Source organism: Lagopus muta, chromosome 2, assembly GCF_023343835.1.
Source record: "Lagopus muta isolate bLagMut1 chromosome 2, bLagMut1 primary, whole genome shotgun sequence".
NCBI lineage: Eukaryota > Metazoa > Chordata > Aves > Galliformes > Phasianidae > Lagopus > Lagopus muta.
This window is the reverse complement of record NC_064434.1, coordinates 35,410,127-35,433,331: the sequence shown is the minus strand read 5'-3', so window position 1 is coordinate 35,433,331 and position 23,205 is coordinate 35,410,127. Positions and strand designations below refer to the sequence as shown.

At 38.6% G+C, this 23,205-nt stretch overlaps 1 protein-coding gene across 2 annotated transcripts in view; it reads left to right on the top strand.

The window, feature by feature from the left end:
* The window catches only part of MDN1 (midasin AAA ATPase 1), a 93,536-nt gene that overhangs the window by 40,183 nt on the left and 30,148 nt on the right, over positions 1–23,205 (top strand). For both annotated transcript variants that reach the window (XM_048937782.1, XM_048937781.1), the window contains exons 40-67: positions 607–795; positions 1,104–1,193; positions 1,301–1,561; positions 1,709–1,979; positions 2,696–2,855; positions 3,085–3,201; positions 4,348–4,556; positions 5,216–5,361; positions 6,439–6,641; positions 7,616–7,836; positions 8,536–8,649; positions 9,457–9,589; positions 10,720–10,829; positions 11,253–11,386; positions 12,139–12,299; positions 12,631–12,751; positions 14,463–14,673; positions 14,813–15,044; positions 16,157–16,283; positions 16,964–17,134; positions 17,277–17,491; positions 17,590–17,971; positions 18,178–18,287; positions 19,200–19,896; positions 20,422–20,583; positions 21,090–21,363; positions 22,218–22,453; positions 23,095–23,190. In XM_048937782.1, coding sequence (XP_048793739.1) covers positions 607–795; positions 1,104–1,193; positions 1,301–1,561; positions 1,709–1,979; positions 2,696–2,855; positions 3,085–3,201; positions 4,348–4,556; positions 5,216–5,361; positions 6,439–6,641; positions 7,616–7,836; positions 8,536–8,649; positions 9,457–9,589; positions 10,720–10,829; positions 11,253–11,386; positions 12,139–12,299; positions 12,631–12,751; positions 14,463–14,673; positions 14,813–15,044; positions 16,157–16,283; positions 16,964–17,134; positions 17,277–17,491; positions 17,590–17,971; positions 18,178–18,287; positions 19,200–19,896; positions 20,422–20,583; positions 21,090–21,363; positions 22,218–22,453; positions 23,095–23,190 — 5,553 coding nt within the window. The remainder of the gene's footprint in view (positions 1–606; positions 796–1,103; positions 1,194–1,300; positions 1,562–1,708; positions 1,980–2,695; positions 2,856–3,084; positions 3,202–4,347; positions 4,557–5,215; positions 5,362–6,438; positions 6,642–7,615; positions 7,837–8,535; positions 8,650–9,456; positions 9,590–10,719; positions 10,830–11,252; positions 11,387–12,138; positions 12,300–12,630; positions 12,752–14,462; positions 14,674–14,812; positions 15,045–16,156; positions 16,284–16,963; positions 17,135–17,276; positions 17,492–17,589; positions 17,972–18,177; positions 18,288–19,199; positions 19,897–20,421; positions 20,584–21,089; positions 21,364–22,217; positions 22,454–23,094; positions 23,191–23,205) is intronic.

Genomic DNA, 23,205 nt, shown 5'->3' with positions numbered 1-23,205 from the left:
AGGATGTGCAGCATTCTTCTGAAAACCTGATAAAGAAAAATCTTTGCTGGTAGGATGTGTCTATGACAGGAGATACAGAGAAGCTCAGATCTAAAACTGTGCTAGTTTGAAAGATGTTCAGTGAGCTTTAATTACAAGGCATCAGCTTACTAGCTATTTTTTTTTGGCTTAGATGCTGCCATGTTGTTTGAAGTGTAGTATTTAAAATTCACAGCAAGAAGTTTTTCATCATCATGCTTCTGAAATTGCATTCAATTTTCATCTCATGAAACAAAAAAGCATAATAACGTTAAGAGAAAGGAACATTCTGTGGTCCTAGATAAAAATACTTATTGGCAACATCTTACTGGGTGTTCATTTAGAAAATACAAGAGGGGGAAAAATGTTTAGCTGTGAGTAGCACGATGAAGAACTAGTAGATGAGAGACTAATTAAATCAAGCTTTAGTTCCTGACATCTTCATAAGTCAATACAGCTTTGTTCTCTCCTGTTGTCTGTTATGTACAGGGTGACAAAAGCAGTAGTTCAGTTGAAATTCTTTTTTTTTTTTTTTTTTTTTTTTTAATATTTGGAATAAAATATTATTTGTATTGCTACTTTTTCCAGATTGACAAAGAGGTAATGGCTGAAAAAAAGTGGGGACAGAAAGGAGGACCATGGGAGTTCAACTTACGTGACCTTTTTCGCTGGTGTCAGCTGATGCTTGTTGATCAGTCACCAGGATGCTATGATCCAGGCCAGCATGTATTTTTGGTATATGGAGAAAGAATGAGAACCAGGGAGGACAAAGAAATGGTGAGCTGTGTTCAAATTGTGAGACTGAAATCACTTATCAAACGTCTTTCTCTTTTGTTGAAGTACTTGTAAGAAATGTTTCTCTTTAAGTTGCAGGAAAGTGGGGTTAGTCAGGGAGTTGCTTCTGGCAGCTCACGCTTACTTTAATTGTTCCTGTGCTTAGAATTAAAAGATACTTGTGACTAATCTGTATTACTTACTATCACACTGCTGTGAAGTTGAGAAAGAAAGCTAATTAAGATTCAAGTCTTTAGAACAGTGGATAAATTAAGCCTGATTAACCTCATCTACTCTTTCAAATGTTTCAGGTTGTATCTACATTTAGAGACATTTTTGGCCAGGAGGCTTACGTGTATACAGGAACAAGAGATTTTCACATCACTCCATATAACATTCAGGTGAGCTCTTGACAAGGTTTTGGGAGTGGTGAGAGAAGGAAGCAGTTTGTACATCTGAGCACACGTTTTCCTCTGAGTACTCACCCACATGTCTCTCATCCTTTTAGATTGGTTATTCAGTTCTTTCTCGTGGCAACTATATTCCTCGTCCTGGCAGAAATCTGTCACTTCTCCATCATTCACTGCAGTCCCTTGAGTCCATAATGAAATGTGTGCACATGAGCTGGATGGTAATCCTGGTGGGCCCTGCAGCTGTTGGCAAAACCAGTCTTGTTGAGCTGCTGGCCCATCTGACTGGCCATCGACTGAAAATCATGGCAATGAACAGTGCAATGGATACAACTGAACTCTTGGGTGGATTTGAACAGGTAAATAGTGTTTTGGTAGTAAGGCAGTGTTTCTGCTTCCTACCTAGCTGTGGCCAGTCCACTGCAATCTTAGTGTTTAACCACCAAGTGGAGTCTTAGGCGCCGTGGTCTTCTGGGTGAACTAATTCTGTAATGGCATATTTGCAGGTTGATATTAATAGACCGTGGCTGCACCTGTTGGAAAAAGTGGAGAATGTTGTGAGTGCATTAGTAAGGGACAGTCTGCTCCTGACAGAAATTTGTGCAGATGATGCTGAACTTGTGCTGCGTGCTTGGAGCAATTTCATCCTGAATTACAAGCCCAAATCTCTGGGTGAAGGAGGAAGAAGTGTTACAGCTGAATTAGTGAGCAAACTGGAGGGAATACTTGTACTTACCCAGCGACTAAACAACAAAATAAGTTCTTACTCAAAGGCAGGTATGTGTGGTGATTTGAAGTAAGTCTGTTTCTCTGAAGAAAATGACAAAGATGTGGATCTGGAGTGAAAGTTTGAGAAGGTTATGTAGGATTTTTTTTTTTTTTTTTGTAAGTCTTGTTCATGCTGTTGTTTATACTACTTGTATAACAGCCCAGCTTCTGAAATAGTTGGATTAGTGATGGTTAATGGGTTGAGGGGTGCTTAATTTTTTGTGTGTAGTTTTACCTGGTAGTGATTATTACTCCAAAGTGAAATTGTACTACTAAAACTAAATATATGATGCAGTACAGTTCATATCTTATGTTCCCAAGTTGTGAATTTGGATTTTTTTCTTGTATTTGATCTCTGAAGCATTAAGTAGATGAGCTTTACAAACTTCAGCAGTCTAATGTGTAGACTGATTTTTAAAATTTTTTTATTTTTTTGCAAGGCTGTTGATTTTTAAGCATTGCCTAACATATGGAATTAATATCTTCAAACATTATATAACTGAGGAGAAGGTTTAGAGTAAGGTATCTGACTAGTTTATATTTATCTATACTTGCAAAAGCCTTGTATCCTCATGGATTTTCCCCATGGGATATTTACTTGCATAAACTTTGCTGTTATGCTTCCTACCTTTTGGACGTGCATGGATGTTTATTAGCAGATTTTTCTTGAACAGGAAATTACATCAGTAATACAGGTCTTGATGTTATATATGCTTCTTTTTCAGAGTTTGCCCTTCTGGTCGAAGAGTTCCGTCGTTTAAAGCTGCAGCAGGTCCAAGCTGCTGACTCTAACAGCCTTGGCACTTTTGAGTGGGTGGATGGGATGCTGGTTCAGGCCCTGCAGCGTGGTGACTGGTTGTTGATGGACAACGTTAACTTCTGCAAGTAAGAGATTGTAGTGAACGTGTTTCCTTGAGTCAATTTCTTGACCTTCCAATTGTACTTACCATCTCAGTGAATGTGTTTACAACTGAACAATTTTGCATTTCGTAGTTGTATATGGAAGCAGTAATTTTCATTCCCTGCAAGAATCTTCATCTTCCTTCTTAAACTGCTTCATAGTTAATGCTTTTCAAGTTACCTTATAACCACATAAGCATTCTTTCGAATGTAGCCCCTCTGTGCTGGACCGCCTGAATGCTTTACTTGAGCCAGGAGGCGTTCTTACCATGAGTGAGAGAGGTGTGATAGATGGCACAATTCCTACAATAGCTCCTCATCCAAACTTCAGGTACTTTGTTTTTCTGCTTTATTTTTTTGCTCTTTTTTTTTTTTTTTTTTTCCTGTGCATAAAATAGCTTTATGAAGACAATTATCCACTGTGATACGGTGTTCTGGTATTTTGAATGCTACTCATGTTTCAGTGTACTGCAGTGGCACTGTCTGCCTGGCAAGGGAAAACACTGCGTAGAATTAAACATAGGTTGTACAGCTTAGGAGGTTTGGCTTCACGTTCCTGTTCCCCTACAGACTTAAATTGGAAAATTCATAGCAGTATACTCATGTCTTGATGTCTTTTTTTTTTTTTTTTTTTTTTTCCTCCTAGTATTTCAGCACTTCCCTATCTCACTGTAATGATACAGGTTACATATATTAAAGATAGTGATGTATTCAGTTATGTTGGTAATAAAAGCTGGTATGTGGACATGCTGATCTTTTTTCCATCATTTCCAGAACTTCTGAGTTCATGGTTCCTGCTGTGACAGAACTTTACCAAAAAACAAAAAAACCCACCACAAAACAACAACAACAATAACAAAATCAAACCAACCGAACAAAAGCAAAGCAATCACATTGTCTATCTTTATTCTACTCTGAAGTAGTCTCTGTGAGAGATGTGAAGAGAACATACAGAATACTCTATATGATTCCTACCTTTCTTCAATTTGTAGAAGGAATATAGGAACTGCTAGGCTCTGGTTCCTCTTGAATTGGAAACAAGAGCTTTGACTTTTCACAGTTCTTTTTGCTGCATTGTATCTCAGATTTTTTTTTTTCCCTCCTTGTTTTTAGGAGTTGTTTGCTGATAGTACAAAGTATGTGCATGTTGGCTGTTTTGATTATTAAATAGTATCAATTTATATGAAGCTATTGCTAAGAATTTTAAGTCTTTTCTGTAGCTTAGAGGCCTAGTTAACTTTTTTTAATTAGGCAAATGTTAAACATAGCTGAAAGCTAAGAAAAAAATCATGCAATATCTCTAATTTCGAATTATAATTATACATATCTCTTATTTAAATTCAGTGTGTGTGTCTGGCTTTCTAGATATAAGCATTTTCATTTTTATGAAGATGAATTTACTTTATGGAATACGAGATTTGGTGGCTTCAGAGTGATATTTTATAACCTGAAGTTACATCTTACGAATATTCAACAGGCTTTTCCTTTCCATGGATCCTGTTCATGGGGAAATATCCCGAGCTATGCGGAATCGTGGGATTGAAATTTACATCTCTGGGGAAAATGATGGAAATGGATTAGACAATCTGGATTTAAAATTACTGCTGCATTGTTTGGGCTTAGTGGGAGATAGCATCTGTGATGCACTTCTGGCTGTGCATTCGGAAACCAAGACATCAATACCAGGTAAGAAAAGTCCGTTCAGTATTTTGCTGACACCAACTTGAGCTCCTTACATGTATTTCTACTAACTCTTTAACATTAAAACTTGATTATTGTATTGTGTAATGTCCAGATATAAACAAAGGCATAAAAGTATTATCAGGCATTTGGTTGTTTTTTTTTTTTGGTGGGGTGGTAATTGATTTATTTTAGGTTTTTTGCTGTTTTTTTTTTTTTGTTATCCTCAGGAATGGAAGTCTGCCCAAATCATTTAATAAATAAATGAAATTGGGACTGAGTGTACTTTGTTAGGAGACATCAGACACTGGCATGATATGTATATTTGTCTGTTACTGGAAGGAGGGCAATATATTCAAAGTGAAAATCAGCAAAATGGAGAGTTTGCACAAGGCCCATTCACATTGCTCTTGTAAGCTAGAAGGCAGTTAAATTTCGTTCACCACCTCAGCTACTCAATGTTTTATTCTGAGTTGGTCAGTTGGTAATTTAGTCTAGTCAGATTTTTCTTAACCTTGGGAAGAACCCATTCAAATCTGAGGGCCTAATAGGATGTGTACAGTTGGATCATACTCAGGGGCTACAAAAATGGAGATTGTCCCCAGAGTTAAAGGGTTGACAATTGCTAAATGTTCTTCTTATTCTAAATGCTGTGTATCTTTCAGGTTCCGTGTCATCTTTGTCACCTTTGCTCCAGGCTGCTGTGTTAATTGTGCAGCAGATGCAAAGAGGCCTTGGATTAGTGAAGTCTTTTTACAGAGCCTGTTGGGAAGTTTATGGCCGTTCACAACAGTTGCAGAGCAACCAAAAGGTAAAAGTCTTGTATTTGAAGGTTCTTCTTGCATTGTCTAGGTAGGAAATGGAGGATCTCAAAGACTAGTTCTGAGAAATATATTTTGTTTAAGTGCCTCAGCAAGGGATTGACCAATTTAGTGCTTTTGAAAAGATGAGCCAGGCGATTTTTAAACATGCTGTCGGGTGTCTGTTAGGTGATTAATAAGCTTGATTAAGTGTCATTGGAATACTTTCTATATTTCTTAGATACTTAAGATGCTTTTTTTTAGCTCTAGTGTAAGCAGTAGTACAGTTCTACATGTAACAGACCCATTGCAACTCCAGAAGTAGTTTTTTGTTGTTGAAGGGTAAAGGACAGTGAGTTTCAGCTGTTGCTTATCCACTCATTACATGTTTGATGATACTAAGCTGAGTGACATGGTCAACATGCTGGAGAAAAGCAATGCCTTTCAAAGGGACCTTGACGTGCTTGAGAGGAGACTGTACAGTGGCCTTCCACTACCTAAAGAGGGTCTATAGGAAAGATGGGAGTGACATTCTATTAGGAAGTGTAGTTATAGGACAAAGGATAATGGTTTTTAAACTAAAAGAGGGTAGGTGTAGAGTAGACCAGTAAAGAAATTATTCCAATATCCTCACTGCCCTTATAGGTTGTCTACAGAAACTGTATGTTCCCCAAGGCTAGGTTGAATGGGACCCTGGGCAACCTGATCTAGAGGACTATGTCTCTTGGAAGAAGTGGAGGATTAGGACTACATAATTGTTAAGGTTCTTTCCAGCTCAAACCATTCTACAATTCTGATTCTAACAGAAGTCAGATCAGAGTTGTATGTTCTTATTTGAGACATTCTCCAGAGGATAAATACGTTTGGTTTGTTGGCCATTTTGTAAACCATAACTCACTCTTTTTGCAACGTTAAAATGTTATGATATTTCATCATGTATATTATGGTGTTTATAGATCATTTGGTTTATAAGATTTGGTAATAGATGCATGTTATTTAGAACTCCTGCTGATACTGTACTTGAATGCATATTTCAATATAATTCTAAACTGTTTTTGTTTTTCTGGTTTGTTCTTCCTGTTTTTTAGCATGTGCTAGAATTAGTTATGAAGCACGTTTCTTCTCTGGCTTCTCATGAAATCTGGGGTGACTCTCTGCTTGCAATGGGATTGTGGCCTGACTCCCTACCTACGGGTCTGTTTACGGCTGAAGACTCGCTTCTTTCAACAGTACGGAGTGATGGACAGGTCCTAATACACTGTTTGAATAGATTAAACCTTAAAAACTGCAGGTAGGCAAGAGCCTTTTTTTTTGTTTTTTTTTTTTAACAAAATAAATGAGTAAAAATACAAGATTTGTGAGTAATGTTACTGATGTGATTGTCACCAGTCTTTTATCCTGAGCGAATTGTATGGGTAGAGTGCTGGTCATGCTACCACTGAAATTCCTGTTTACGAGCTTAATTTGTGTTTTTATTCTTCAGTCCAAAATGTTTGCACTGTTCCATCTTTCAGTTTTCAACAAGAACGTTCTACTCATTCTGAGTTAAGTTAGGAGGTAGGCATTTAGCAGAAAATGTGCATGTGAACACTGGAACTGCTCAGTTCCCTTGTGAGATGAAAGAAGTTTTTAATCAGTTGTAAATATATTAATGATCCGTTGTGTTTCTCACTTTCATCCAAACAATTCTTCGTCAGGTGTTGCAGATTCAATAACTTCATGTGAAAGAATGATGCTCCTCCTTCAACAGAACTGTATGCTAGTGGTGTCACATACAGCAGCCATGCAACAGAGCTCATTTAATGATTTCTTGTACCTTGTAGCAATTCTTCTCACAACAGTGATGCAAAATCTGCCTGCCTATCTGCTTTGCTTAGTGACTCATACAGTGGGCAGGTACTGTGACAGAACAAGCTTCTGGAGTTTAATGTAACAACACGCTGGGTGTTTTTATCAGTGCAATTCCTCCTTCTGTCTTTTGTTATCTTATTTTAACATGTCATTCTGGTGCGTAGATGAAATTACAAAATGTTGTATGTATTCACTCCTGACGTTTAACATAAATTTTTGGTAATAAAGAGTCTGTAAGTAGTAGATACCTCTAACAGATTTGGAAAGTTGGAAAATGGCTTTGGAAGTAAGTAAAGAAAAGAGATGATTTCATTGCTACCTTCTTCCCTAAAGTCATGGTGACTAACTTGACTTGCAAAGTGGCTCTGGCAGTTTGAGCCGTTGATGGCTGATCTTCACTTTTTTGTGTTTCAGGACATTACCACTGACTCTGCAAGATCTGCAGAAAATCATGCAGTCCACCCATCCTGAGAATCTCAGATTCAGTGCTGTTGAGATAGATGCAGACTGGGTGGATGAAAAGGAAGTCCTCCAGGCTTCAGTGAAGTTATTCATAGAAAAGGCAACCAATCAAGATTGGACACTGAGAGTTAAATGGCTTAATTTCTTAGCCAAAAATCTACCACAAGTGCTTGGTATGTAATCATTCAACTTTCCTTTTTGTCTCCAGGCTGATTTATTGTATTTTTACAAATCTTAAATCTTCCATGAAAACATCCAGAGCTTTCAAATGGTGTGGAATCAGATCATTTGAACCATGAACTGATTTTCAGCTGCCCACTCCTAGGTCAAGGATATTGAAGCTCCATGGAGAAAGAGAAACAGGTTGTGCATATTGGAGACAGAAGGAGTTTTGGGGCTACAAGTATTGCCTTTATTATTGGAGCATGCAAGTAACTTGTGCTGCTTTTGAGCTACAGTTGCTTTTGGATACCTCTTGGCTTATATAAGCAAATGTGACATTTCTTCATGTATTTATTGGTAGTAACAGTAAATTACCTTCTATTTATTTGTTGTTAAAATACAAGTCTAATCACTAGGCTAGAAAGTTAAGGAACTGCAGAACTGAGGTTTCATGCAACTATGTTGCCTGAATATTCAGGGTAGCAGCTGAGATAAGGTCTTCATTGCTTGATTATGTTAATTGTATTAAACTTATGGAGAAGTTGTACAGGCATTAGTTATTCAGACTAATCTTAAGGCCTGTTGGAGTATCCAGCATTTGTTGAGAGTTCATGCACAGAGGGGATTCAGACTGTTTGTGCTGGCTCGATTGAAGATATTAATTTGTACTAAACACTTTCCTTTTAACATGCATACTCCCTCACCTACAGATTCAGTACGGATTCAGTTGGAAGCAGGTGCTGCAGCCCTTGGCAGTTTCTATGCCAGTCCCCTCTCATCTGGAATCAGTAACATGATCAAGTTGCTTCAGCCTACTATGACAGGTACTTTTGAAATCATATTGATAAAAGAGATTTGTGCTTCCTTTATTTGTTCTTTCAACACACAACAATGCTTATTAGAGGTGTGTGTAGCAAAACAGGTTAAATTGTAACTGTACATTACTCTTGTTGGGAAAAGAGACAAGAATAAAGCCATTCTTGCTGTTGAGAACTGCAAATATACAATTAAATGTATTCATCTGATGCAAATTAGATATGAACACTAGAATGTGAATCCAGACACTGTATCTTGTGAGCCAGATCCTGCAGCTCCAATTTAGAAAGTAATAATGTTGTTAAGAGTGTTGCATATATCTACTGCCTTTCTGACTGAACTTTTGAGGCCTCCTGTTTTTTCATAGCATTTATTGTGTTGGCCTATGCAAAACCATCTGAAGACTGCAGTTTTCCTTCCGTATTTTATGGCAACCTCAGGTCTGCAGATTCCTTTCAAAGCTTGTTAGAACTGTGAAAGATATATAAAGTGGGACTGGACCCTTTATCAATGATCCTAGGTATTTTGCATGGGCCGTGAAAGGAGAAGGAATTGGACTTGAGTTTCCAGGCTGTCTTTTTGGGTTTTCTGACCACTCATGAATTTGGTTTCTCTGTTTTGTTTTATAGAACCTGTAGTCAGCGTAATGCTTCTCTGTTTTTGTGTCTGGAGTGAGGGAGCTTAAGACTCTGCCTTTGTCATAGGATTCCATCTTTCTTTCTGCAATGATTTTGTAGAGACAATGATTAGCAGAAGTCTTTTTCACCCTGTAATCATTTCTCTCTTGTTCTCTCTTGTCTTTTCTGCCTTTCCAGATGAGCATGTGATGCCTCTGGACCCAAGATGGAATGTGCAGTTTTTGGATATCATTAGAAATTCAATTAACTTTGATACAGAAACAGAACACACAGATCAGCTTCTCATCCTTTTGAAGTCTGTAGCAAACCGGTGCGTTCCAAAATTAAAAAAAAAAAAAAAAAAAGCCCGTAAAGACTGCACAGTGCCTTTGATCAGTGCTTTTATGGACAGTTTTAATATCTTCCAGATATGTTTTCAGGTTTCAGTAGAAGTGATCTAAATTACATGGCAGACATTTCGTTCTTTGTTTCTGCTTCCTGTAGCTGCAGATTGTGAACAGTCATTTGGTACAGGAGAGTAGAGCTCCCACATTCCTTGTAGACTGGATTACTTCTAAGATAATCCAGAAACATGGGATAAAGTGTAGAAGGTGGGAATCACAGAATGACAGAATTGTAGGGGTTGGAAGGGACCTCCAGAGATCATCGAGTCCAACCCCCCTGCCAAAGCAGGTTCCCTACAGCAGGTCGCACAGGTAGGCATCCAGGCAGGTCTTGAACATCTCCAGAGAAGGAGACTCCACCACCTCCCTGGGCAGCCTGTTCCAGTGCTCCGTCACCTCACTGCAAAGAAGTTCTTGCGCATGTTTGTGCGGAGCTTCCTATGCTGCAGTTTCTGGCCGTTTCCCCTTGTCCTGTCTCCACTCACCACTGAAAAGAGTCCGGCCTCGCCATTCTGCCCCCCACACCTTAGATACTTATAGACCTGGATCAGGTCCCCTCTCAGTCTTCTTTTCTCGAGGCTGAACAGACCCAGTTCACTCAGCCTTTCTCCATAGGAGAGATGCTCCAGGCCCTTCACCATCTTCGTGGGAAGCAGCACTTTGAGATCTCTGGCGTAAAACTTAAGTTTTATGGCCCTACTTTTGGATTTGGACCAGTTTTCGTAATAAGAAGAAAAAGTTCTGATAAACAAATTCACAGTATAAGAAAGCAACTGCTAACATATCTTACAAATGGTTGTGTTGCATCTGGTTAGCACTAGCAAAGGAAACAACAGTGGGAATTTAGGAATCTATTTCTTGCAAAGTGTGCTTTTGTAGAAACCATATTTGAGCAGCTAGTACAGCATTCTAGTGCTACACTAGAATGCTGTTTCGTAATACTGTGAAATATCAAAATCGCTTTGTAGTTCAGTATAATAGCTCATATATATATAAAATAAGGCAGAGGCTTTAAGTTAACAGTACTGGATTTCTAATAACTTTATTTCTAATTCAGGGCAATATTGTTTCTTGACCGAGAAAGAAGGAGCTACACTGAAAAGAATTTAATTATCAGCAAGAAGCCAAGAACTAGTGCCTTAAGAATGTCTCTAGATTTCCACAAAGGTAGTTTGATTTTTTCACTGTTTCTTTTGGTTCTGTGTCCAATTAGAAATACAATTAATTTGGCTTGTTTTTAAGTAGGTGCTATAAATATGACATGTCCCTTTTTCAAGTGGGATGTTTAATCCTAAAACAAAGGGGAAGCATTTAGTGATGAAGTTCATGTGTTGCACTGAAGCAGCTGATCAATGTTTCCATTATGGATTTTTGCTACATTGGATGCATAGTGATAATAGGAAGTTATGTAAATAGTAAAGGATTGCTTTTGCTTCTTTGATTCTTAGATCTTTTCCAGTTGTTTTTGTTTTGTTTTGTTTTCCCACGGAGAACACTAGTGATTTGTACAGTCAACTCTTGTCATTTTACATGGATGGAATATTCAGTCTTTTTTTTTCTTTTTTTCCCCACCTCTTCCCCAAACTTCAGATCCAGGAAGCTACAATTCTCTTCCTCATGCAGTTGTGGTCAACCTCGCTGCTTTCTTTGAACTCTGGGATGTGTTTACACTTCACTGGGTGACATCTACTCAGGTGGCCTTAAGTGATGATGATATGCATGATGTGAGTAGACATTTCATAGTATGTTTACAGAAGCAGTGTGCAATTAGACTGCAGAATGCCTTTTACTTTCAGGAACTGTGGTGCTAGTGCTTTAGTTGGCATTCAGAATATGCCTGACACAAGGCACATGTTCACACAGTTACTGTTGTTTCTGTATTTGTGGTCTGTCTTCTCAATTCTTTTATGTAAAATGTGGATTTTCACCCTGCACATACTTTGTATGGGAATTATCATTTATAAATGTACACAGCTGGGATATAGCTATCTGTTTCTGAACTTTATAACCTAGTCTTCTGTGCTTGCTTACAATAGTCTCATTTGTACCAAAGAAGTATCTGTTTCCCCACCCAGTGATGGCAGAGGGAGTATCTACATCCAGCTCACATGCAGCTGCCTAGACTTGGGCAGCTGACCTGGACAGCAGACTGTACAGCTCACAGAAGTGGTTCCCTTCTCACTCTCCCTTTTCGTACCACAAAGATAGTTTAGTTAAAATCTAACAACATTTTAGACTTGGTCCAGGAATTACTTATTTTTCATTTGGGTGGTTCCAACTGCCAGCGAAGCAGTGCAGTATTTTTAGCAGACATACACTCGTGTGCTGGTTGTATGCTACCAGGTGTAATAAAGCATTGCAGGATTCTGAAGTTAATGGAAGCAGCAGTGTTTCCTGATTTTTCTCTTGAGTGAATTACAAAGTATTCTGTAACGTGCTCAGGAATAAGAAAACTGTAATCTTTTTGGCTTGTTAGATTTTATACTGCTTGCTGTGGCGTGATCGGTTCTGGGCAGTCTCTGACACTCTGACAGTGGATTCGCCAGGGTTATCGGTTCTATCTTTGCACTGGCACTGGGTTATGAAACATCTGATTGACAGAATTCCTCAGATGCTTATTGGATCAGACCAGCACAAGTGAGTGGCTTTGATCTGTATTTGTGTTAAATAATTGTCTAAGTTTGTGTAAATTACCCCTTATTATTACTATTTACTATCACTAGTTAGCATTGTTTGCCATTATGTCTAAGTTGTGCTCTATTACTAATGTAAGTACAATCTATTAAAATCTTGAAATTTCTTAGCATTAGGCTTTTGCTTGGCTGTATGATCTTGAAGTTTTATTCATTTTCTTTACTTTAAGGAGAAGGATAAGAGAGAGGACTTTCTTTTATGATGCATCCTTTTTTTTTTTTTCCTCAACCATCTGAGTTAACTACTGATTTTGTGTGTGTGTCTTTCTTCCAAGAGTTTCCAAAGAAATTCAGTCTGTTTCACAGCAACTCCAGAACTGCTTAGCCAATCCTGCTGGTACTTCTGCCAACATGAAGCTTTTACAGAAGTCTCTAGGAAGACCTCTTCCTTTCAAGGTATGGGTACTTCGTTTGCAAAAGATTTGGATTTCCACCAATGTCAAAATATACTTTCATATAATCATAAATGTTTGCAACATTTTCTTTTCATGCCAGCATAAATAAATAAATTTGGAGTTGCTAGACTGATTAAAAAGGCAATTTGAGCATGAGTTAATGTACATCTATTTCACAGCGTGTATCGTTTCTTCTGTTAACTGTGATTTGTACAGATAGCAGTTATTTAACACAGAGTGGTGCATGAGCACAAGAGTACTGCCACTTAACTCTGTTCTGGAAACTTGTGAATGTCACTATTTCACTTGCTTACTTAGTGAACGTATGGATGTATGGAATAGAACATGTATTCCTACCCAACTACATACAGTAGGGGCTTATGACTTACTAGGACAACGTCTCTTAACTTTCACAGTTTTTTTTCTCTTCAGTTATTTCAGCAATTATTGTCATCCAATAAAAAAACTTTTAGAAAGCAGGGCACAAGGAGATGTGCCAGTTGCTCATCTTGGTGATAAGTGATTTGACCTAGATCATTACAGACCTACCTTTCAAAGATACAACAGTTCAAAAATTCACCTAATTGTTTTGTGAGAAGCTCAAGAACATTCAGTGCTTATTGAGAACTTCAAGAGATTTTCCTAAATATCCAAGTGTTTTTAATTGCAGAGATCAAATGACATTTGTCTTTTAACTGACAGTAGCTTTTGGTTATTTATTTATTTATTTATTTTTAAGTGTATTTCATAGAATCATCTAATGGTTTGGGTTGGAAGGGACCTTTAAGATCATGTAGTTCCAACCCCCTGATAGAGGAAGGGACACCTCCCACTAGACCAGGTTGCTCAAACCCCCATCCAGCCTGGCCTTGACCACCTCCAGGGAGAGGGCATCCACAGCCTCACTGGGCAACCTGTTCCTGTGTCTCATGACCCTCACAGTAAAGAATTTCTTTCTAACATGTAGTCGAAATCTACCCTCTTATAGTTTAAAGCCATTTCCCCTCATCATGTCACCACATGCCCTTACTAAAAGTCCCTCCCAGCTTTCCTGAAGGCTCCCTGCAGGTACTGGAAGGCTACTGTAAGGTCCCCCTGGAGCTTTCTCTTCTCCAGGCTGAAGAGCTGCAGACTCCAAATGGGGTCTCACGAGAGCGGAGCAGAGGGTCAGAATCACCTCCCTCAACCTGCTGGTCACTCTTCTCTTGATGCAACTCAGGATACAGTTGGTCTTGTGAGCTGTAATGCACATTGCCAGCTCACGTTGAGTCTTCCATCAAGCAACACTCCCATATCCTTTTCCTCAGTGCTGCTCTTAAGCCATTCTCTGCCCCTTGTATCTGTGTTTGAGGATTTATTGCCCTTAGTTTAGGTGAGTTGCCATGTTGAGATATTGTTTGTCTTCATTACTTATATACTATTTTAGTGAAGGATGAAAAAAAAAAAAACCAACAAAAAAGAAAGAACTTGTAAGGGAGGAATCGTAGCCAATTTGTTTCAGTTTCTGTCTTCCTACTATATTTGGTACAGCTGCAAAAGAATTGTTAAGCTATATGTGTGTTTTCTAGTTGTTTTATTGGAACTTGTACTTCAGCTGCTTGCATATGAATTTGAAATCTTAAAGTTCTGACTGTAGTCACAGATTTTGTTTATTTTGTTAGCACTGCTGAAACAAATGGTCTCATGTTCAAATGTCCTTTTAATGCTTCCAGGATAAACTGGGCATGGAATGTTTTTCTCTAGTAAAAGTTCTCAGCAAACCACTTAACATCTTAGAGGCAAGATTGGTCTTTGGAGAAAGCAGATGGCAGGAAAAAATGTGCTGTCTGAAGACTGCTGCCACTGGATGGAAGATGAAAAAAGCACTGCTGCAAGCTGATGGTCTCATACTTAGAGCTAATCATTTAGAAGATGTTAGCCTTGGTACGTAACACTTCTGAAGAGCCTAACAGCATGATTCCTACCATTGCCATTGATTTTTGTATAGAAATTGAAAGGATATGTTCATTGTCAAGAAGTATAGTACATGGCATTTATGTGCATTTTACACTCTGTTAAACAGGCCAACTAAAGAATTTCTTGAAAGCTGTACATTCAGAACTGAGAGCTGAAGGACTTAAATTTAGTCATACAGAAGAAAGGTTTACTGAAGATACCATCTCCAACCAGTTGGACCCTGCTGTATTAATCCAACTCTGCAGTCGGGTTCAGCTGTGGCCTGCAATGGAGTACATGGGTGCGCTCTGGCAGTACAAACTAACAGCAGATTATGTGGCTAAGGCTTGTGCAAGAAGGTAAGGTGGCTGGAGAAAGAATTCCTGTGTTAATTTCATGAGATTGAGAATCCCTAGCTAAAAGCTCTGACTGTATATTTTTATCTAAATCTGTGGTTTTGTACATATATTAACATATATCTGTGTGTATGACTATATGAATGTGTGCATACGTGCTTCTGTTTAAATGTATGAATACACATACACTTCTTGTCTTGATGCAGAGTGTTATTTGGGTAGCTATCAAAGATGGAAAGAAAGAGTTGTTTATTGTTATAAGAAAGTATCTTTCTTTTTTTTTTTTTTTTGACACAAATGTAGGAATATTGTTATCCAAGCCCCTTGCAGTGAAATGTTATACTTCAGCTTTGTTAAAGGTAGAATGGGTGTTGAGGGAAGGAAAAACAAAATCTTTGTAGTGAGAGTCTGACTGACAGTATTTTCCCTTTGATGAAACAAGTCCCTTCATGTTAGTAACTAACATGAAGATATAAGACTGAGAGACCTGGCAATGAAGGAACTGCACTAACATACATGCTTACTGCTGTGTGCAGCAGAAAGAGCTGAGTAAACTGTATGCATATGTAGTAGTTTTAATTAACGTTATTAATTTTAAAAGTGTTAGCATTGCTTGAAGGAGCCACGTGGATTTTTTAGGCTGTTTTACCATTGCTTAAAAGAGAGCTCTTGGTTTATTGATTTCAGAGAAAGCGATTTGTTGTGCAACAGAACCTCTAAAATCACTGATTCAATCTTGAATGCAGCAGTCATAATTTTCACAAGCACTGTAAAGCTGGAAGACTGTCTGCAAATGTTTCATGTATTTTGCTGGACATACATACTGCTTGTAGCTACATGTAGCTGCAAGCTACAAAAGATGCTGTTTCTTTACTCTTCAGTAATTCACAAAAAATTGGATTTTTCCAACTTTGAAGGATCCAAGTTTTGGGGTTGTATTAGAAGACTTGTTTACCTCCAACGTGCTCACCTTAAAGTACTGTCATTTTAACCTTCCAGCCAGTCTTTGATATTCTTGTGGCTTTGTCTGTGGTTCTGAATTTGTTTTATTATGCACATTATTTATGTACCCTGCTGAGGTATTAATTCGATTGTGTTTTTTTCACCTCTTACAGGGAGAATTTCAGTCAAGAATTAGGCACGCATTCAGATTTAATTCAACTTATAGCTTTTTCTCTGAAGTTGACACCAGCTGCCTCTCACCAGCTGTCCGGACTGTGGCACTTGTTACACCTTCATGAAGTAAGAACAAATTTTAGTTTAAATTAATCTTACAGAAGTTCTGGGCTGGGGCAATCCCTGGTATGTGTACAAACTGGAGGACGATCTCCTTGAGAGCGAGCAGCCCTGCGGAGAAGGACTTGGGGGTCCTGGTGGATGAGAAGCTGGACATGAGCCAGCAGCCTGACTGTGTTCTGGGCTGCATTAAAAAAGGGGTGGCCAGCAGGGAGAGGGAGGTGACTGTTCCCCTCTGCTCAGCTCTTGTGAGGCCCCAGCTGGACTCCAGGCCTGGGGCCCCCAGTACAGGAAGGACATGGAGCAATTAGAGCAGGTCTAGAGGAGAGCTGCTAAGATGATCAGAGGGCTGGAGCACCTCTCCTATGAGGAAAGGTTGAGGGAACTGGGCTTGTTTAGCTTGGAGAAGAGAAGGCTCCAGGGAGACCTCATTGTGACTGTATTCTGTGTTCTGGAAACTCTCTTTAAACTCCCTGGGTGTTCCACAAACAAGGAGTTTGAGCCAGTGCAGATATTCAGAAGTAAGCTTTTTCTTCTTAATGGGAAGATATGCAAGTAAAGCTGTGTGAATTTGAAATGGACCTTAAGGAATATCTTACCTCTAGTGGGGAAGCGCTGTTGTCTTGCTTGATTCTCTTTTGCTTCCTTTACGTTATCCTCAGGTCCAAGTTTTTCTTTCTTCATAGATATCCCCTGAAGAAATGTCTGTTCTGTCATCTCAACTAGTTAATGCTGCACTGGCATGCTTTTGGAGCAGTGCTTTCACCACAGATCCTGACTATTGGTTAACTTGGAGACCATTACCTGCAGCAGAGGAAAAGATCTCTTCTAAATCTCATATGAACGCTTCTGTGAAGGTTTGTCTCTTCTTACCTTATCAAGCAACTAGGTTGAAGGCCATTTTATGAACTAATTCAACAGTTTTCAAAAACAATGCTATAAATTCTGGCATAGCCAATGCAAGATATGAACAATCTAACTCTTAATCTTTTAATTTAGGGCCCAGGTATTTTGACCCGAGCAGTTTTCTCAAAGTGCTTCTTTGAAATTCTAACTAGCAGCAGCAAGACAAGCCAGTGGGATGTCAGTGGCCTTCCTGTTCTGTCATCATCCCATGTGACACTGGGTGAATGGATGGAGAGAGCACACCAACTTCATGAAGTCAGCACAGCACTGTGGACCAACCAAGCTGTTGCTTCAATAACAGACTTTAGGTATTAAGACCTTCTTTCCACATGTGTGTTACTTAAACCAGGCACGTTGCAGAAGCTTGCTTACCATGTGTAATCTTGTTTCATTCATTTGCCTCCAGATATACAGATTCTAGACTACAAGGAATAATGTTAAGCAGACAACTCTCTGCTCTGGTGGATCTGGTTCCACCAGATCTTCAGGAGGAGTTTTTGAACTGCTGTGAGAAACTCTTCATGAAGGATCTCGTTTCTTATGAGTACCTTCTCAAGATACTTAGAAGCATCGCTGATCAGGAGTTGCTTCCCAAAGAATTCATGGTTCTCCTGCTGACTTGTTTGGAGCAGTTCTTTGGGGAAGGGCTTAAGGATTTACCAGAAACAGCTTGGAGAGGAAGCCTCTGGGTGAATATTGGTTTGCTGCAGATCCAGCTGTGGCTTCCACAGACTAGATTTGATCCAGCTATTAAAAGAGAATACAAGCTCAAATATGCCAAAGAAGAGGTGGGTGTAGAGTTAGTTTTTTTTTATCAACCCTATAAAATGTACATTAAAAAAAAAAAAAAAAAGTAGTATAAAATCTACATGCAAGAGTTTGGTCACAGTTTTCAAACTGTGATTTTAATGTGCTTTAATGTCCAAAATGATGCTGTACCTACTTTGTTGCTGAGACCCAAACCTCAGAGAATGGTTTATTCTTGCCTTTTTAGTTACACCAGCTGGAGTGTGAATGGAAGACAAATGATTTGTCATCCCAGCTGCGTACAGGAAAAAGTCTTGAAGACAAAGCGCTCTGCAACTACATTCATCCCCATCTCAGGTAATTTCTTAGGCACTCAGCTCTGGTCTTTTAAGCTGGAAACATTGTCTCTGAATGCTGAGGCTCAGTTTTCCTCACAGTGTTTGTGTTCTTCTGTAGAAAGTAGGCGTATTGATTTGAAAGTAACAGTTGGCATATTGACATGATAATTTAAAATACAGAAGCTGTTCTGTTTTCTAGCAGACATTAAGGAATTGTCTGCATTTCATACTGTCACAAATACAACAATTAAAGTAGTAACCCTTAAATCTTGAGAAAATTAAAGCTGTACCCAGAAGTGAAAGTGGTCACACATCACGTTATGGTAGTTTTGTTAAACTGTGATAATATTATTGACAATTTGAAATGAAGAGGATCACCTGTCACTGTAACCCCTGAAAGCTTCAAGATATACCAGTGCTGCTTTGCAGAATTTTTGGACTAATCTGTGCTAAGTAGAAAACTCAGATGCTGTTTTGCTGTCAGCCTTTGCCTGTGCTGCTGTGGTTAATATCATACCACATAGAATACATGGTGGAAGTTTAGAATTTGTAGCCATTGTTCTTTGTTTTTAATCTGAAGAGTTTAAAGAGGAAATATTAAGTGGATACTAAGGGCTTAAAGGGGATGATAGTCGTTGAAAGCCTATTCTGAATGGCTGAGTTTTACCTATTGCTTTTTCCTTAATTCTCACAGAGCTGCGAGGTAATGAGCAAAAAATAAATCAGTGTATTGGAGAAATGTTGGAAGAATGAGAAGACAGGGTGTATGTGTGGTATATGGGTGTCATTCCTTGTTCTTATCTGTTTTACTGTACTGTTTTACATAAATTACCAGAATGTTTGTTATGAATATTCCTTCGTGCCAATGTGCAGTCTGTGAAGTATGTTTATTACAGTATATTTCTGAACTGATCATGTTGTTTCATAACAGGCTCTTGCAGGAAAGAATGCAAAGACTGAATGAGCAAATAAGTAGTCTTTCCAGAAAAAAAGCCTTCAGGCCTTCAGCTCCACTGTACGATGGCTTGTACCAGGAGGCTCACCAGTACATCAACAGCATAGCAAAGCTTTCTTCAGTCCGAGATCTTTTAGCCCGTCTTCTGCAGTTCCTTGGTGGGCAAAGACCTAAATCACTCCAGGCAATAAAACATCTGTTAAGTGAAGAAGCATCTTGGCAACAGTCACACCATCACTTCAGAAAACACTTAGCGGAGGAGTATGCTGTATTTCCTGATGCCATCATTCCCATGCAAGCTGCCATCTTACAGTTGCAACATGGCATGCGATTAGTAGCTTCTGAAGTTTATGCGGTGCTCAATAGTTTTGTTTGTCCAGCTGATCTTACCAACCTCCTTACTTCTTTGTTGCTGTTTCCATCTGTTGGCCGCTCTTTTCCCACTTACTTCGCTCGTGCAGAAATTTTATGCTCAGTGAATTCAGTTGAAGTCCTTCATGGGCTTAAAAAGTTTTCTCTGAAGCATTCTGAAGGAGAATCAGAGGGATTACAGAAGTCTTGTCCAACTCTGGAACAGCTCCTTGTGAATGCACTGTTGCATCTTCGATGCCATGTACTGTCCAGAGGAGAGATGGACCAGAAATCTCTGCAGCTTTTTAGACATCTGTGTCAGGTAATGTCTGAGGCCTAATGGCCAAGATTCTTGCACTGAACAATTACTTTGGTAATTGTTTGTATAATTCTTAAACTTATTTTTCCACAGAACTGATGAAAGATGATTTAACATATTACCCTAACTTGCTTGTTAACTTGCTTGTAGTTATCAAGTCATGAACTCAAAGCCTGTAATGGCTACTAACAAATCCCCATCAACCACCATCCCACTGAAAAAACCTCACCCAAAAAAACAACAACAACAAAAACACCCACAAAGCTTTGTGAAAAGTTTCTTTATTCAATGGTTAAGAAAGCCTACGACTTGGCCAAGTACTTCACTCCATGCAGTTGAGGTGCTTTTTCTTCACTTGAGAGCAATTTACTAATCTCCCTTCAGATTAGATGGTGTTGATATACACTGCTGCAGACTCTAGAGAGTTAAAGAGCCAAGGAAGGTAATTCTGCCACACTGAAATATTAGGTTTTGAGGATGTTCTAAATGTTACTTTGGGTCACATTATGCTACTTTGTGGTTTCCTAGGCCATCATAAATGAGTGGGATGAACAGGAACGCCGTGCCCAAGAGCAGGAGGTGATGGAAAAGAGTTTGTACAGATTCAGAAGTAAAACTCATGGGAAGGGACAAAGTGAGGAAGAGGAGGAGGAGGAGGAATTCAGGAGGAGATTTCCTTTTTATGAAAAGGTAACAACTGTAATTATATAAAGAAACACAGCATTTATGGTCTAAAGTCTCTGCTGAGAATACACGCTGTAAGTAAAATGAGATGGGGCATTAAACAGTTCTTACTTCATACCATAAGAATGTGATTTAGACTTTAAGATAGAAAGATAGTGAATACTGCGAGGTTTAATTTTTTCCCTCCATCAGCTAGCTTATCCTGAGTTAAAAACTGAGTGACAATATCATTAATTATTCACTATAAAATTATGGAACGTGATTCCCTGAGCAAGTAGGATCTGCTGAGGTTTCTTTGCCTGTCTAGAGCACCATTCTGATTAAATTATTGGATTGAAACTGTGAGATTTTTTTTTTTAATGTGCATTATTGCGTGACTGGGAAGTTAAGACATAGTAATTGGGATCTCCAAGTGATCAAACAGCATCGAGGCAACTTTGCAACCATTACAACTGCTGGTGCTTGTTCTGGAAGAAACTGTAATTGATCTTTGATTATAATGTAATTTGTAGGACTTTGAAGATATCACAGCTCAGGCAAGTCTAGAAGAAAAAATGGAAACTGGAGAGTCATTGGAAGACCAACTGGAAGTTGATAGAGCCCTTTTGTCCAGGAGCTCCATGCAAACTGTAATGATGGTTCATCAACAGCTGTGCTTGAACTTTGCTCGATCCCTGTGGTATCAACAGAACCTGCCTTCTCATCAAGCTAAACATTATTTCAGTGCCTTTGTTTCCTGCTATCAAACCGGTGCATGTCTGGTGTCGCAGTTCTATCCTTTAATTGGTAAGATTACTAGCAACATTTCAGATATTGTGCAGTTTTAACCTTGTAATAATGAGTTACAAATGAATTGTATAGCAGATCATTAAACAGGCCAAATGTAGGGGAAATGAAATGAGCAAAAAAAGCTTGTTTTCATTTATAATGGAAAACAATCAAAGAATAAATCTACAATATAGTCAAAAATTTTAAGTGCTTACATCTGCATAATCCTGTGGAAGATGATGGACTTGCTGAAATTTTCCACAGTCAAAATTGGAAATTAAGTTCATCAGGAAATTTATTTCAGTTGAGCTCCTGTAATTTAAAGCACGACAACAGAAGGATCTTCTTTACTCTGAATTCTGGCACACTTCATGAAAATCATTATAACAATGTGGAAGACCTCAGGATAATATTTTTTGTCACTTCTCAAAGCAGAACTGTGTGCATAATACATGTATGTGTGCAATTAAGAAACAAATAATGTAGCAGGACTGCTATTTCTACAGTCATGTATTTTTGTGTTTATACCTGAAGTGTAATGTTTGTGAATATGTTGTTTTGTTTTTGTTGGATTACTTTTTCACGGAGCCTCATTAATAATTTTGTAGTGAATGCCTTCTCAGTGTGAATTTATGAACAGAGGAACTGAGATCTCCTCGCTGGTCCCACCCTCTACCTTTACTGTTCTTTTTTTATATAGCATTTTGATAAAAAGGAGGATGTGAACTCATGCTTTTGAGTGGCATAGTCATCTATGTTTGCAGTATATAATATGCTGCAGTTTGGGATACAGGGAAAAATGAACTTTTACTGTACAACTGAAAAAGATTAATTAATAGCATGTGTGATGTCTCCTTTTTTTGGCTTGCTAGGTGCTGAAATGAACAATAGTCTTTTGGGAAGCCAACTTCTAGTTAGCACTCTTCTTCACAATACCTTTTTTGAGGAAATGACTTCAGATCTTGTGCTACAGCAAGATGGCCCATATGACTTTTACCAGCATCCTAATATTAAGCAAGTCCGACAGTGCCAACCTGTACTTGAGAATTTTGCTAAAGAAATAAACAGGTTACTGCAGGAATGGCCAGAGCATCCAGTACTGCTGCAGGTAAGGACAACTCAGAAAATGTTTGGGAAAAAAAAACCCAAAGTGTTTTAGAATTGCTTGTGTGTGTAAATACATATATAGATAGGCATAGACCTCTGCATGCGTATCTGCCCAAACATCAGTATTACTTACACAGACATTTTGAAGTCGTGCCCGTTTCTTCGTAAAGAGATATTTGGTACTCCTAGCAATTCAGCTTTACTTGTGAAATGCTAAGGAACCTTTGCTGCATGCTCTGTTCTTACAGCTTTCATCAGTCTTTGATCTGCTGTACTGAAAAGATTTTTGATGTCTTACACTATTCAGGCTTCTAATTTTCCCCAGAATGCTTTTTTTCACAGTGTTTTAAAAGTTGGTATCTTTGTTACTTCTTAAGGGATACTGTGTGGCTCTTAAGTTATTTCTTGAAGACTAATGAAGAAACTCAGGATCAATTGGAGCTCCTAACATGAGGTCATTTGTGCTCCTTTCAGTGAAAATACTGACGTTTAATGAACTACTAGTAAGCTAATACTTAAAAGAAGAAGCAATTGAAAATAAAAAATATTCTTACCTCTTTTGTAGTGTGGTAATGCTAATACAAATTAACATGAGCATTTGAGTCAGATGCTATAGTTGAACACTTGTGCTTTATTCTGCAGCTGTTAGTTGTGATTGACAGAATCCAGAGCTTTCCACTCTCTAGTCCCCTCTCAAAGTTCCTGAATGGCTTGGAAATTCTTCTTGCAAAGGCACAGGTAAGAAGAAGGCTA